This window comes from Mustela nigripes, chromosome 3, assembly GCF_022355385.1.
Source record: "Mustela nigripes isolate SB6536 chromosome 3, MUSNIG.SB6536, whole genome shotgun sequence".
Lineage (NCBI taxonomy): Eukaryota > Metazoa > Chordata > Mammalia > Carnivora > Mustelidae > Mustela > Mustela nigripes.
The window spans coordinates 196,554,805-196,569,942 of NC_081559.1; the positions used below are offsets into that span (position 1 = coordinate 196,554,805).

Consider the following 15,138-nt stretch of genomic DNA (forward strand, 5'->3'; position numbering starts at 1 on the left):
AGCGGACAGTGGAGCCTTGGCTAGGAGAGGAGCAGGGGGAGGCCGGGAAGAGGAAGGAGCTCCGCGCAGGCCCAGTAGGACCTGGGCAGGAGGGAGGGCCCCAAGTTCGGCTGCAGCTCACCCTCACCCAGGACACACCCCGAGGGCAAGACCCCATCACATCAGCACTGCTGGGCTTAACTCCAGTCTTCCGCGAAACCAGCCCCCACCTCAGCATCCAAGGGAGAGGGAGGGGCGGCTCTCAGATACCCTCCGTCCTCCTCCCCCCTCGGGGGCTCAGGCTGCCCCCGCCCCGCCCCAGTTGTACCCCCTGACTTTCCCACTGGGCCCAACAGGCCTGACCTTTTCCTGCGGCTCCAGCGCCCCCACCCCCACCCCAGGAGCCTGGGGCTGAGCTTCCCTTCACCCTTCCCGAACCCCCAGCAGGGACGTGGCGGCCCCCACCAGCTGGGTTGGGAGCCAAGGGGGAGTCCTGGGAAGAGAACCGTGTCCCCTCCTTTCCACTCCCCTGCGCACCCAGCACAAGGGCACAGGTTGTGAGGCCTGTGGGGTGTCTCTGGCCGTGAAGGGGGGGTGGACACCTGATGGTGTCCTGTTTCCTGAAGGCGGTGGCCCAGGGGTATCTCCTGCCTCACGTGGGGGCGTGAGATGCCTGGGTGACCCCCAGGAGACCCCTGAAAAACACACCCATCTACGAATGAAAATACATGTGAGCACACGCACGTGAATGCGAAGACCCACGTGCACAGGTACACACCCACACGCTAACACGCGAGTGTGCAAGCCCACACACGCAACCACAAGAGTACAAACAAGCAAACACACATATGCAGACATACACGTGCTCACACACACGCGCGCTCACACGCACAGAGTCCAACGTCTTTGGGAAGAGCCCCCTGTGTGGGAGGGCCCGAGGGTGGCCCCACCTGAGAGAGAGAGATCGGAGGGCAGGGGTCCAGGCCCAGCGAGGACACCAAGCCAGGTCCCCCCACCTGCAGGGCCAGCAGCATTCCGGGACTTCTCTGTCCGTCTGCCGTCCTCCGCAGGCCCCACCTGGTCTGGGCCCAACCGCCCCTCACCTGGACCCCACCGGAGCCTCACGGGGGCTCCTCACACCCACTCCCCCCCACCCCGACCCATTCTCCAGAAGAGGCCAGAGCGGCTTCAGCAAACATCCCTGTTTAAACGTTTCAGGGGCTCCCAATAGTTCTCAAAATGAAGTCCAGAGTCTCCTGCAGGGCCCACAGGGATGTAGGTCTGACCCCGTCACCCCTCACTTCTGCTCCCCCCCACCCAGCCCCAATCATTCAGCTCCTTCCAGTTCCTTGTACTTGTCAAACTCCTCCTGCCTCAGGACATTTGCACCTGAGGCTGGAACCACTTTACCCCTTCTCCTGTACCTGGCCAACTCCTACTCAGCTCTGAGGTCCCATCTTAAATGTCACTTCGCCTGGGAAGTCCTCCCGCACTGCTCCTAAAGCTTCCTGTTCTCACAGCACTTACACGGGTTTGTTTTCTGTAGAACCCCTCACCACGCCACCATATTAAACAGTTGCTTGGGGGGCACATGGGGGGCTCAGCCATTAAGCCTCTACCTCCAGCTCAGGTCACAATCTCTGGGGTCCTGCGATCGAGCCCGGAGTCGGGCTCCCTGCTGAGCAGGAAGCCTGGTTCTCCCTCTCCCCCTCCCCTGGCCGGTGTTCCCTCTCTCGCCGTGTGTCTCCATCAAACAAATAAATAAAATCTTTAAAAAAATAAAAACAAAGAGCCGCTTGCAGACTTGCTGGCTGGGCACAGTCCCCGACCCTCCCACCGCTGAGTGTGTCTGCCATGTGCGCGCTGTGCTCCCCACACCCGGCCGTCCGGGCTCAGACCCTCATCGCCGAGTGAGGTGTGTGTGCCTCTGCCAGGAACTGCGACACAGCGGCCAGTGCTCACGAAGCACGGCTGGGAGACATGCTGGCGTCCAGAACAGAGGAGGTCTGAGATGTTTCATCCAGTAGCCTTTAGTTATCTAGACGGACTCCTCCCCAGCCTTGGTCGGCTCTGTCACGCCCAGCCCAGCCTCGCCGTCTCTCACTCACACCACCTGAGGGTCTCTCCTTGACTAAGCTCAAAAGCCACCTCCTCCAGGAAGCCCTCCCTGGTAGATCCCCACCAACTCTTCCCACCCAGTGAGGAGCCCTTAACTCAGTCTTCTCCCCTTTCCTATCTCCACCTACCCCCATTTCTCGGTCCCCAGTTCCCAGTTCAAAGTCCCACACAGCAGCTTCCAGAGAACATTATGTGTTTATCTGCCGCCATGCCCCCAAACCACACCTGAGCTTCTGGACAGCAAGGCCCCTTGCTCCTCATCCAGCCCTCTCCCTCGGTAACCCGTGGTTCAGTGCTCGCTGAGGGCTGTCTGCTGGGGCCAGAGCTCAGGGCTCAGGGCATCTAGGAGACGCCTCTGCTTCCTGCACTCAGGTCCCAGGCCCCAGGGAGGGAACATGTGGATGTCTGCGTTGACTCTGGGATCAGGCTCCAGCCCAGCAGCCAAGCCTGGACCGGCGCCCAGCGCACCCCCTCTGGGGTTCCCACCCCGGTTTCAGCCTGGAACCCAACTCATGCCACGGAGGGTGAGCCTTTCAGCTTTTCCTATGGGCAAACACCCCAGGTCATAGGGCGGTCCGCCCCACAGGACCCTCTTGGGCTGTCCTGTGCATCCTTCCCCCCGTTAAGCGGTCTGTTCTTACATGTGTCCATGGCCAGCCCAGGAGACCCTGGACCCCTTGCTCAGTGGCCAACATGACCAAGCATCAGACCCAGGAAAATGCACTAAATCCCGGGATGGCCCCCAAATAAAGTGATATACCAACCCGCCAAGCACTAGCAGCCCACATCGATAAGGACACGACCCAAACCACACCCTGACCGGGACTGACACCCTAACCAAGGCAAAAATAGAAACAAACCCAGAGTGCTCTGCTCATGTGTGCCGTGACCTGACGTCTGCTCCAAGTAAAGCCTCGCGCAAGCCAGGGCAGTCGTTTCCGCAGCAGTGAGGGAGGTGAGCACGCTGGCGGCGAGCGGGCCGTCCCCTGCCTCCTCTCCCCTCTACACCGGGGTTCCCGGGACCGGTCTCCCTCGCAAACAACCGCAGGTAAAAATACTGGTGCCCCTCAGAGCACGGCGGGCAGGGCTCCCACCGCGGCGGGAAAGCGAAGGTCGCAGCGAGGAGAGTCCAGTGAACGTGCGGTCTCCCCGCAGCGATCCATGTCGTGTCTACACCGCGGTCTGGCCCAGGAAGCCTGCAGCAGCGTCAGGTCTAAAACAGCATCCACGCGCCTCGTTACGGAAGTTCCTCCTTGCCGTGAAATGTTCCCGTCACCAGAGCTGTCAGCCAGTCCATCTTTCTGCCCGAAGCCCGCGGCGGCTAAATCATCCGCAGGGGTGGGGTGGTGGGGAGTCTGGCCAGTTCTGAAAACAGGACATCAGTGAAGTTGGCCACTGGGACTGCCCCTTCCTCTCATGGAATGGTCTCTCCGCAGCCTGTGACGCTGACGGCATCTCACCCACAGAACTGCCTCCAAAGCCGGCGTCCGTCCTCGCAAACCTGGCTGCCGCCGTGCCAACTCGGGCCATGGAAGGTTCTGGATCGTCTGTTGTCTTTCCCCGTCTTCACAGCCTCTGTGTTCACGCTCCGGGAAGCACGTTCTCCGCTCCTCCCCGTGCAGCACCTCCTCAGCCGTGAGTTCGAGCCAGAGATTGCGGCAGTGCGGTCCCGCGTTCCGGCTCCGCTTGGGGCTCTGGTTCTCCTGCTGCTGGCCCCACGTCTGTGGGGACACCCTCCGCGGACGTCCTGAGCCCCTCCATCATCCACGGGGGTGATCCCCTTCCTCCAAACTCCTGTCTCTGTTCACATTTTGGCCTCTTGCCATGAACCACAAATTCTTTTTTTTTTTTTTTTAATTTTATTTATTTATTTGACAGACAGAGATCACAAGTAGGCAGAGAGAGAGGAGGAAGCAGGCTCCCCGCTGAGCAGAGCCCAATGTGGGGCTCGATCTCAGGACCCTGAGATCATGACCTAAGCCGAAGGCAGAGGCTTTAACCCATCGAGCCACCCAGGCGCCCATGAACCACAAATTCTTCACGATATCTAGGATGACGCATCTGTTGGGGCCGATTTAATGTTAAAGCCTGTTTAACTCTTAGGGCTGCTGAGCCAGAGCGACTCCATGTTGCCCAGGTAGCCGTGTTGCTGGTTACATCCACAGACTTCATTCCGGGAATAAACACCCCCGTAGTTCCTGGTGTGGCTCCAGCTATCGATTCCAGGAGTAAACGCTTTAACAACAGAAGCCACGTACCTGGGGTCTGCGGTTACGCCCTATAAAACCAGCTTGTGAGATCAGGACAGGATCGCTCTCTTCGGAGGTGGCCCTGGCCGGTCAGTCGGACTTCTAATGCCTGGCATAGAATAAGGCTTTGCATTACTTTCATTTTGTCTCAGTCTCGTTCCTTTGATAACAGACCCCATCTGCGTCCTTTCCAGAAGGTTTTCAGCTTGCTCACCCAGCTCCATCGGAGGACTCCCTACCCATGGCCGCTATCACCGTCTTAAATAAGACGACTTGACCGTGGCCGCTACTCCTTGATCTCCTGGCCACAGATCCGCCTAAACCTCCGTGGCCGTCCCCATCAGAGCTCCTGGTGACCAGGTACACTGCCGGTGAGCGGTCCTATTTCAAAACGAATCTTTTCTTCCAGGCAGGAGGTCTCAAGAGTGGGCTTAAAACAGTCAGTGAGTCCTGCTGTAAGCAGATGGCGGTGCACAGGCTCTCCCATTCCGTTGATAGAACTCAGGCAGAAAGATTCCACATGATTCTGCAGGGCCTAGGACTTCCAGAATGGCCCGTGGGCACCGGCCTCATCTTACCCTCACTAGCTGCAGGAGCCCCTAACAAGGGGTCAGCCTGTCCTTTGAGGCTTTAAAGCCAGCCACCGACTTCTCTCCAGCTGCCGATGTCCTAGATGGCGTCTCCTCCCCGTACAAGGGACACCTGTTCATCTACACGGGACACCTGTTGCTTGGCGCAGCGCCTTCGTGAGTGACCTGAGCTCGATCTTCTGGAGAACCACGGCGGCTCTGACGTCGGCACTGCCGTTCGGTTCTGCACGGGGACGGTCTGGAGACGACCCCTTCCTGCAGCCTCAGGGACCGCTGCCGGCTTCCGGCTGCTCTCCCGAGGCTTCCTCACCTCTCCCAGCCGACCCGGAACTGAAGAGCGCGCAGGCCTTGCTCTGGGTGAGGCTCTGGCTCGAGAGAAAGCGGTTCCCGCTGGGATCTTCTATCCAGACCAGAACCACGCTCTCCACGTCGGCAAGAAGGCCGTTTCGCTTTCTTACCAGCTGTGTATCCCGGAGAAGCTCGTGTGATTTCCTTCCAGAACTTCTTGCGTTCACGATGTCGCTGTGGGTGCAGGAGGCCTCGCCTTCCGCCTGTCTGGGTCCCCATTGGCCTTCTCACGACGCTTGATCGTTTCTAGCTTTCCGATTTAAAGTGGGATGTGGGACTTTTCCTTTCACCTCAACAGAGGGGTGCCTGTGGGATTATTAACTGCCTAATCTCCGTGTTGTTGTGTCAGGGAACAGGGCTATCCGAGGAGAGGGCGAGAGAGATGCGGGGCTGGCCGGTCGCGGAGCGGCCGCACAGAGACTGTGTTTACAAAGTTCTCCAGCTCCTGTGGGTGCGGTTTGTGTTGCCCCAAAACAATCACAGTAGTGACATCAAAGATCGCTGGTCACCATAACAAATCACGAACAATTAAAATGTTTGAAATACTGCAAGAATTGTTTTTTTTTTTTTTAAGTTTTTATTTATTTATTTATTTGACAGAGAGAGAGAGAGAGAGAGATCACAAGTAGGCAGAGAGTCAGGCAGAGAGAGAGAGAAGCAGGCTCCCGGCTGAGCAAAGAGCCCGATGTGGGGCTCGATCCCAGGACACCGAGATCATGACCTGAGCCGAAGGCAGCGGCTTAACCCACTGAGCCACCCAGGTGCCCCTACTGCAAGAATTGTTGAAGCACGACACAGAAGCGTGAAGTGAGCCAGCGCTGTTGGAGAAGCGGTGCGGACTTGCGCGTGCGGTGGCCACAAATGCTCAGTGGTACAACACGCAGTGTCCGCAAAGCCCGAGACAACGGGGGAGCCCGCAGGTGTTTCTCGTTACAAATCACAACATCTCAGTGTTCGACCATGGTGACCGCTTGGAAATGTTCATCATGAAACGTCCACATGGGGGAGGGGCCAGACTCTTCCCCATGCTTCTCCTTGACTGTCTGACAATTAAAAAAAAAAAAAAAAAAAATTGGGGCGCCCGGGGGGCTCCGTTGGTGGAGCAGCTGCCTTCAGCCCAGGTCATGATCCCAGCGTCCTGGGATCGAGTCCCACATCGGGCTCCTTGCTTGGCAGGGAGCCTGCTTCTCCCTCTGACTCTGCCTGCCACTCTGTCTGCCTGTGCTCACTCTCACTCGCTCTCTCTCTGACAAATAAGTAAATAAATAAAATCTTTTTTTAAAAACAATTACCCAAACTTCTGTCACTAATTGAATGTGTCTTCTTTTTTTATTTTATTTTATTTATTGGAGAGACAACACGGGCGGGGACAGTGCGTAAGAACTTGTACCAGGCCGGTAGATGGTGTTTGATCACGTGTCAGTCCTCGCCCTGCTGCCCACGCAGCGGACACAAGGACGTGTCTACGCCGAAACAGGTGTGAAGAATAGGCAGAGCGAGCTTCTTCATAAATGCCCAAACCGGAACCAATGCCAACGCCACCCCATGAGATGAGGCTCCGTCTCCAGGATTCCCACATCGTGTAAATCTACACGGCAGCAAAAATGCGTGTGGACAGACCTCCACTCGATGGGGCCCGGGGGACAGTTGTCGCAAGCACTGTGGCCGGATGGAAGTAGTCGGATACAAAGCAGCTGAAACTCTGGGTGCCGTTGACGCGAGGTCTCACAACAGACAAAGTGAGTGTAGTGTTAGAAGTCCGAACTGTGGTCACCTTCAGGGGAGGGACACAGACTGAAAGGAACCCAAGGGAGTCTTCTGGGTTTCTAGAATGCTCTGCATCTTGAACGATACGAGTTTTTACTACATATGTATGTGTGTACATGTTTCCTCGATCTGTACACTCAGTGTGCTATTTGCACACGCAGTTATATGTAAATTCTATCTCCGCCTTTTTCGTGAAACAAAAAGACACGTGCTAGAATGTTCAGAGCCAAACACTGGGAACTGCCCACAGTTCGTCGGCTGGGCGATGGATAAAACAACTGTGGGGTGTGTTCCCAGGACACAATACTGCGCAGCACTGAAGGAAACCAGTGACATCTAACCTCCATGGTGCAAACGGACCTCAGGGGCCCAGCAGGAGTCAGAGGGTCCGGACAGGAAAGAGCACCGACAGGCTGACTCTAATTACATAAACAGGTTTCAGATTAAACCTTAGTTTGTCTACCAAGACCTTGCATCTTGCACAGCTTCTCCGAGCTCCCCTCCCGGTGCTGGATGGGGCGATGCCTGATTAACACATTGTTTAATAAAGTCAGCTAGATCTTCCAATTCACTCCATCAAGTTTTGTTTTTTAATGCTTAAAAATAAAACCGCCAATTATTTTTCCAGCAAAAGTGGGTTCATTAGGGAGCAGCAGAGATGGGCACCGTGGGACAAGTAGATAGTCACCTCCGCAGAACAGAAGAGAGGCTCTTTTTTTTTTTTTTAAAGATTTTATTTATTTATTTGACAGAGAGAGGCACAGCGAGAGAGGGAACACAAGCAGGGGGAGTGGGAGAGGGAGAAGCAGGCTTCCCGCCAAGCAGGGAGCCCAATGCGGGGCTCCATCCCAGGACCCGGGGTTGTAGCCAAAGGCAGACGCTTAATGACTGAGCTGCGGGGCATCCAAGGGAGGCTCTTTTGTAGAAAGGGCAGGGGTGCGAGGAAGAGCAGTTGCAAACTGAGAGCTCATTGGAGTGAAGTGGGAGCTGGAAGTCTAGGGCTTCCCATGGCTGAGCACTGGCGTCTCTCACCAGCCGGGGAGGAGGACACTGGGCTTCCTACCTAGTCGGGTGGTAGTAGCAGCCTACAAGGTGCGGCTCTCCCTGTCGGGCCTGCAGCGGAGGAGTGGTTGGGGTGAGAGCCGCCCCTGCTGGCCTCCAGACTCCAGTTCAGCGAGGCCCCTTTTACTCATGTCCCTGTGTCTGCAGATCTGCCACCATACCCGCCAGGCATCCCAGTGGGACCTCTCCAGGACGCGGGTCCCCTGCTCTGATGCTCGAGAGGCGCCCTGCTGCCAGGAGGACATCGGCAGCCCGTGAAGCCTGGGGCGGGGCCCAGCCCATAACCCGGCGAGGCGGGCCCCGCTCACCCTTGGGCTTCCCCGCTGCCACGCTGGACTGAGGGACCCTCCCCCAAGTGTGGACCCCCATGTCGTGCTCGGCCATCGGTGTCCTTCTGTCCAGACGCCCAGGGCTTACACACGCGCAAGCGCACACGCACTCCTTCCCCGGCAGTGGGGTGGACAGTGCCGGAGGCAAACTTGAGTGGAAGTTGGTACTTCGGAGACCCGTTTCCTCCCCAGTCCCTCGGAAAGCAGCGCGCATGCTCGCGGCCGCTTGGACCGCGTCATCTTCTTCCGATTCGGGACACAAAGAGACCCTTCGTTCCTTTACACGGCTGCGGGGCACCCCTGCAAGATTCCAATGTGACCCAGTAAATGACAGCACCGTGTGCCGGCCCCGCGTGGCTTTTCCCAAGGGAGCCCCAGTGTAAGGCACCGGCGCCCCAGACTCCTGGCGGGCCGACCAAGGAACCCCTCGGCAGGGGCACGGGGTGGGGAAGGGTCTCTGGGAGGCAGCGCCCCAGGCAGAGGGTGCGGCGGGGTCGGCGGGGTGCGGGGCCGGGCGGGAGCAGCGGCCTCCGGACGCTCTGACCTGCGCGTACACGTGGGAGCCCGAGTTAGTGGCAGTTTAATGAGACACGCGGGTGCAGAACTGCAGACGGAGAGGAACCGATGCGACGCAGCCGCGCCGCCCGTGCCAGCAAGCCCCCTCCTGAGTGCGCGTCCGCGGACGGGAAGGCAGGGACTTGAAGAGACACTCGGGGTCACCGCGGCCAGAGCGCCCGGTCCCTGCACCCGTCCACCGGCCAGCGGAGAAGCAGCGCAGCGGATCCGCAGAAGGGAACGCCATGGAGATGTGTCACGTGGAGGAACACATGGAGATGTGTCACACGCGTGTCACACGTGCGTGCGCCCCAAGGCTTGTGTGAGTGAAGTAAGCCAGTCACAAGAGGACACGCCGGTGTTTCACTTCTGCGAGGTCCCCAGCGCTGGGTTCAGAGACAGCAGGTGGGTCGGCGGTGCCAGGGGCTGGGGGAGGGGAGCTAGTGTTTCAGCGTAAGACGGAAAGTTCTGGAGGTGGATGGATGGTGGGGAAGGCGGCACAACCAAGGCGCTGACCCTGCGGGGGCGGGGGGGGGCTTGGAGGGGCCAGAGACCAGGGACCCTGGGTCACCCTCCACCGTGGGGCTTCCGCGGAAAGGGAGGCTGAGACTTTCCAGGGTTGATGTGGATGGAACCAACGGTGCCCAAGGACTAGGGAAAATGAAGGCCACAGGTGCCCGGGGGCGGGGGGAGGCAGGCCGACTGACCGAAAGAACGAGGCGCGCCTCAAGCCCGGAGGGAGGAATGGATGAGCTCCCGAGACCCTGAGCTTCCTCACAGGCTCCTGGTGTGACGGGGGGGTGCAGGGCACGTGCCCTCCAGCACCACTCGGAGCTCCCAGTGGCCAGCCCGGCCCCACTGTCTGCTAGTTTCTCAGTGCCGGGTTGCAGGGGAGAACGGGGCTTGTGTCCCCTGGCAAACCCCAGAACAGCCTGGGCAGCTTGGAGAGAGAATCCGGGGAGACTCCTCAGGGCCCCCTGCCCACTGGGGTGACAGGGTCCAGACTCTGCTGTAAGAGGGAAGCCCGTTCCTCCGCTCCCAGAGACTGAGTGTCGGCTGCAGAGAGGATGGGGGAGAGCCCGACCCGGGGGACACATGTGAGGACCAGCGCAGCTACAGCCCACCTCTGTCCCCCCAAACCCCATCCCCCTAGGCCTGTGGGCTGCAGGTGGGGACAGACACCCTTCCTGTCCCCACAGACACCAGACCTTTGCCCCTCAGTCAGAGACACCACTCACCTTTCCCCAGGTCTGGATCTGATCCAACTGGGTGGCCACAGAAGCCCACATGGGGAGCATGAGGGGGCATAGAATAGGGACTCAGGGCTCGGGCCAGAGCAGCAAGGCTCCCCAGGGAAAGCAGCGCCCTGCCCCACCCCCACCATGTCCTCCTCTGCCAGAACGACAGCAAATATGGATGGTTGGGATATCCTGTCCACGGCTGGCATGAGGTCTGAGCCCACGTCTGCTCCTGCCAGGAAAAACAAGGTGACCCACTAGGTTCACTTGGCTGGAGGGAGGCCACGGGAACTGCAGACCAGCCACGTCCACAGGGTCACCCACTGGAGCCAGCCGGGCCCAACCGGGCAGCACAGGCAAGATCGGATCCTTGCTGTGCAGGGGGTCTGCGGGCCGGGAGTGGGTGGCCCTGGGGCTGCCTCTGGACATGGGTATGGCCAAGGGGGAAGGGCTTCAAGCCCAGGGCGCAGGCCATGTAGCATGCAAGCTCTAACGTGGCACTCAGCTGCCCATGGGGCCGCCAGCCCTGAGCCCGGCCCTGGGTCTAAGGGAACCAAGTGGCTGTGCTGGGGTCGTAGGAGGCGCCCCTGTCCTCGAAGCCTGGGGTCAGGAAGCCGCCACTAAGGCATGTATTTGAACCAGAACATCTGAAAAGGCCTGGGTGGGCAGAGGGGTGGGTGCACCCTCCCCCAACCCAAGGGCTGGGGGTCCTGTGGATGCCAGGGGTCTGCCATCAGGGGGTTGGGGCAGGAGGTTGAGCTCCCTCAGCCTCGACAGGCCTCTAGCACACACGTTGGCCCCCAGCCCGGGGCTGGCTGGGCAGTGGCTTCTGCAGGGGCAGGCCTGGACGTCTCCCTCCCTGGACGGGGCAGAGGGCACAGCGAGCGCCCTCCATGGAGGGGAAGGGCGGCCAGCAGGGCTGAAGCTGGGCGGTGGCTCCCGGTCAGTAAGGCAGGGCTCTAACTCCACTGCTCCCCGGGGCTGCCCAGGAGCTGCGGTGTTGCAAGCACTGAAATGAACAGGACGTTACCATCCTCGGAGGCTTCTCACAGGCAGCTCTGGCTGGGCCTGTGGGGGTGGGGGGCACAGCTGGCAGGGGGACCCCTGCTCCCTAATAGTTCTGCGCCCCCACCCAGGGCCCTCCTGGGAGCAGCTCTGGGCCTGCTGGCAAGTAGGGTCCAGGAATGAAGAGGGTGGGCCCAGGGCTGTGTGCACCCGGCAGATGGACCCTTGCTGGAACGTGACTTTGGCCTTGGTGTGGGGAAGTCCTGGGGGCAGCCTCTCCCGGAAAATGAGGAGGCTCTGGGGGAGGCAAGGGTGCATGGCTCCCTAGGAATTGAGGCGGGACAACACCTCTTGCTGGCTGAGGCTTCAGAGAAGGGTCGTGGCAGCCAGCCCTGCAGGGACCAAGGCCGGGTGCTGTCCTCAGCACTGGCAGGCATTGGCTCCCGCTGGCCAAGACGTCCTATGAGGGCCCTGAGGCCCAGAGGCCCAAGTGGAGCTGGTCCCAGATGCAGAGGGGGAAAAGGAGCCAGGCCCCAGGCCCAGCTGATCTCACCCCCGAGCCACCTCTCACCTCCTCTCCAGGTGGCCCCAGAGAATGTTCGAGGCACCTGCTGACAATCAGAGAGGTGACTCCAGGCACCAAGGCACGCACATAGCTGGCAGGCGTGCGGCCCGGGCTCCAGGTCAAATCCAACTCCCTGCCCCTGTCCCCACTTTCCCACTGCCCCCCAGGAGGGGGAAGGGGCTCTCAGTGTCCCTTCAGGTCTGCGGCCCGCAGAGGAGGAGGGGTGCCCCCAGAGAAAGAGCGGGGTGCTGCTAAGGTTGCTAGAGGGTAGGAGGAACCCAGAAGGTAGGGCCCAGAGGCTCGGTCACAGGAGGCTTCCCCAGCCTTCCGCAAGCACTGCCCCCAGCGTGGGGCCAGGTTCGCCAGCTGCATTGCTCACGCCAGCAGGCCGGGCCAGCGCGGGACTGCGCAGGTGGACAAGACGCCCCCCACAGTGACTTCCTGTCTCCCCAGGCCCCTGAAGTCGGGGGGGAAATTGCTGTCCCTGGCCTGACGCCTGGCACCGGGGCCGGGTGAGGCCCATTGTTTGAGGCTGGAGCCGGGGCGGGGGGGGGGGGGGGGGGCGCGGGGGGGGGGGGGGGGGGGGGGGGGGGGGGGGGGGGGCAGGGCTCAGGGGCCTCCAGGAAGCCCCCGAATGCCCTCTGTCCCACTTCCCACAGACTGTGAGCCTGAGCAGGAGCCCTCGAGAGTGGACCGGCAGCCCCCGGCGGGATGAAGGTGCTCTCGGCTCTCCTGCTGGCCCTCCTGCTGTGCGGGCAGCCAGGTACCGGGGCCAGGGGACACCCCTGCAGTGAGAAGGGTTGGCACGGTCTGGGCCCACAGGGACCCTCAGGACACCCAGCCTGAGGGCAGGACATGGCACGGGGAGCGCGGGGGTCAGGCTGGAGTCTGAGGCTAGAGGGATGTTGACGTGGGCTGTCCTGGGCTCCCAAGGTCCCCAAACCTGTCCCTCCCTAGCTCCAGACCCCACCTCTTTGAATTGCAAGCTTCAGGGTTACCTCTGCTGTCCCGGCCTCAGTGTCCTCTTCTGTCACACAAGCGGACCGTCCTGAGGGTTTACTGGGGCGGGAGGGGCAGGGGCAGTGGCTGCAGGGCCCCACAGCAGCGGCTGGTGCAGGGAAGCGAGCAGGGCCAGCAGCAGAGTGGGAAGGAAGAGGGCGGAGGAGTGACGGAGGACAGATGGGGGGACCCAGCCCTGGACCTTGAGCATGTGCGCTCGGTGCCTGGAAGCGGGCTCACAGGCATCCCCGTGTGGCCAGGCACGGGGCGGGCGCAGGAGGAGGAGGAGGACGACCAGGACATCGGGCAGGACGGCTACGACGATGAGGAGGAGGACGAGGAGGAGGCCAGTGTGGCTGCAGGCGGCGGGGACAGAGGTGACCGTCCGCCCCTCCTGAGGGCGCAGGCACTCTCACTTCCTGGGGGCTCCGCTGACCGCCAGGCTTGGTGCAGGACTGGCAGGATGTGGATCGACAAGCAAAGCCTTCCAGGGGGCAGGGGAAGGCACGGGAAGGGCCCTGACCCTCGGCAGCTTCCAGGGGGCAGGGGAAGGCACGGGAAGAGCCCTGACCCTCGGCAGCCCCTTGCCTCTCACCCTGGCTGAGACCCTCGACGGCCACCTAGAGTGGGGAGCCTAGAGAAGGAGCCACTCCTGGGCAGGGAGCCTGAATAGGAGGTCGCTAGGCAGAGAGGGACGCAGTGGAGTCCCTGCCTGGAGAGACCAGCGAGTGTGCAGGCCCTGGGCACGGAGTCCAGCTCAGCCAGACAGGACGGTTTGGGGCGGGTGGGGAGAGGCGGGACGGGGCAGCCCTGGCCAGCCCTGAGGCAGGGTGTGGGCAGGCTGGGCAGGGGCTTTGAGAGGCATCTGCTGGGAACAAAGCACTGGCCTGCAGGGGGAGACGCAGGGCTGCAGGGGGAGGAACTGGGCTGCAGGGTGGGCTCTGGGCTGCAGGGGGAGGCCCTTGGCTTGAGCCCGCCTTGCCTCCCAGCGCTGCTGCAGTGCTACTCCTGCCAGTCCCTGCACAGAGGGGAAGGCTGCGAGCAAGTTCAGATCTGTGCCCACAGCCACAGCTTCTGCAAAACCCTCATCTCCCACGGAAACACGGGTAAGCGGGCCCCAGGGTGGCCAGGGCGGGGGGAGCCCCAGCTTGCATGCAGAAAGGCGCACGCCCCTGCCCCAGCCTCTCCAGCCTGACGAAGACTTTCTCCGCCACCCCTCCCCACTCCCAGAGTCAGGGCCTCTGACCACTTACTCCGTATGGTGTACAGACACGTGTCACCCCTTCACCAAGACACTGGAGGGGACCCTGATGACTGTGACCTGCTGCCAGTCCGCCCTCTGCAACCTCCCGCCCTGGCAGGACCCCCCGGGCAGTGGGGCCAGCAGTGCCCGGGGCCGCCGCACAGTGGTGGCCATCGCCCTGCTGCTCGGCCTCCTCTCCAGCCTCCAGGCCATGGGGTCCTGAACAGGTCGTCCCACCCGCACCCCAGCTCCCACTCTGGATGGCCAGCACTTTGTCCAGAGCCCGACCCACCTGCCCCTCCTCCCAGCCCCGGTTTGGCGAATAAACTCAGCATCGTACTGGTCCAGCCAGCACGGCGCTCCCCAGCCCCGTCTGCATTTCCTCTTTCCTGTCTGTCTGGCGTCTCTGGCCTCCTCCTCTCCCCACTGCCTGTGCCAGCATGGGGACCCCAGGTCCAGGGCTCCGCTGCTCACATGGCGGGTCCACACGGCCTGGGTAGAGAACACACGCATCCTAGGCCGGGGGAGAAGGCCGTGCCCTCTCCCCACTGTCCCATCACGGAAACGCCTCCACCCACGACTGTGACCTGGGTCCTGAGAAGAGAAGTGGGCAGTGGGAGAGGCTAGGGAAGGGAACCCCAGGGTGCCCAGCCCCTGTCCTGGCCAGGCTGACCCCCTTGGCTGCTGGGGGCTCTCAGCCTTCCTGACTGGTGGCAACACAGAGCCCTGGGAGAGGAGGGAGGAGGCCTGGGTCCAGGCCTCAGTTTCCCCATCAGAGCAGCATGGAGCAAGGCTTAGAAGACCTCTCAATCCCCAGCAGCTCAACAGCCCCTGTGTAGAGAAGCCCAGAGTCCTACCCTGCCTGCCAAGTAACTCCGGCAGGCGGAGTAGCCTCCCATTTTCCGCTTCCTTTTTTTCCTTATTAAAGAAAACCTCAAGGCCTAGCTGGGGGGCAGATCCCTGGGGCAGAGGAGACAGGCCTTTCTTCTCCTTCCTCCTCCCTGCTGGCTCGAGTGATGCCTGGGGCTCAGCAGCCACTTTGCACCATGAGGCAGCACACTGAGGCCGGCAGGGCAGCATGGATCCAGGAA

General features: G+C 61.2%; 1 protein-coding gene across 2 annotated transcripts; it reads left to right on the plus strand.

Moving 5' to 3' along the window:
* The first annotated feature begins 9,313 nt into the window (after positions 1-9,313).
* On the plus strand, positions 9,314-14,413 carry GPIHBP1 (glycosylphosphatidylinositol anchored high density lipoprotein binding protein 1). 2 transcript variants are annotated; one of them, XM_059392983.1, is made up of 5 exons: positions 9,314-9,402; positions 12,465-12,568; positions 13,065-13,181; positions 13,794-13,910; positions 14,074-14,413. In XM_059392983.1, the coding sequence occupies exons 2-5, from the start codon at positions 12,517-12,519 to the stop codon at positions 14,268-14,270; spliced, it is 483 nt and encodes a 160-aa protein (XP_059248966.1). In that variant the 5' UTR covers positions 9,314-9,402; positions 12,465-12,516; the 3' UTR covers positions 14,271-14,413. The 2 variants fall into 2 exon arrangements, with proteins under 2 accessions (XP_059248966.1, XP_059248965.1); XM_059392982.1 differs by having other exon boundaries at positions 9,378-9,402; positions 14,035-14,413.
* The last annotated feature ends 725 nt before the right edge of the window (positions 14,414-15,138 follow it).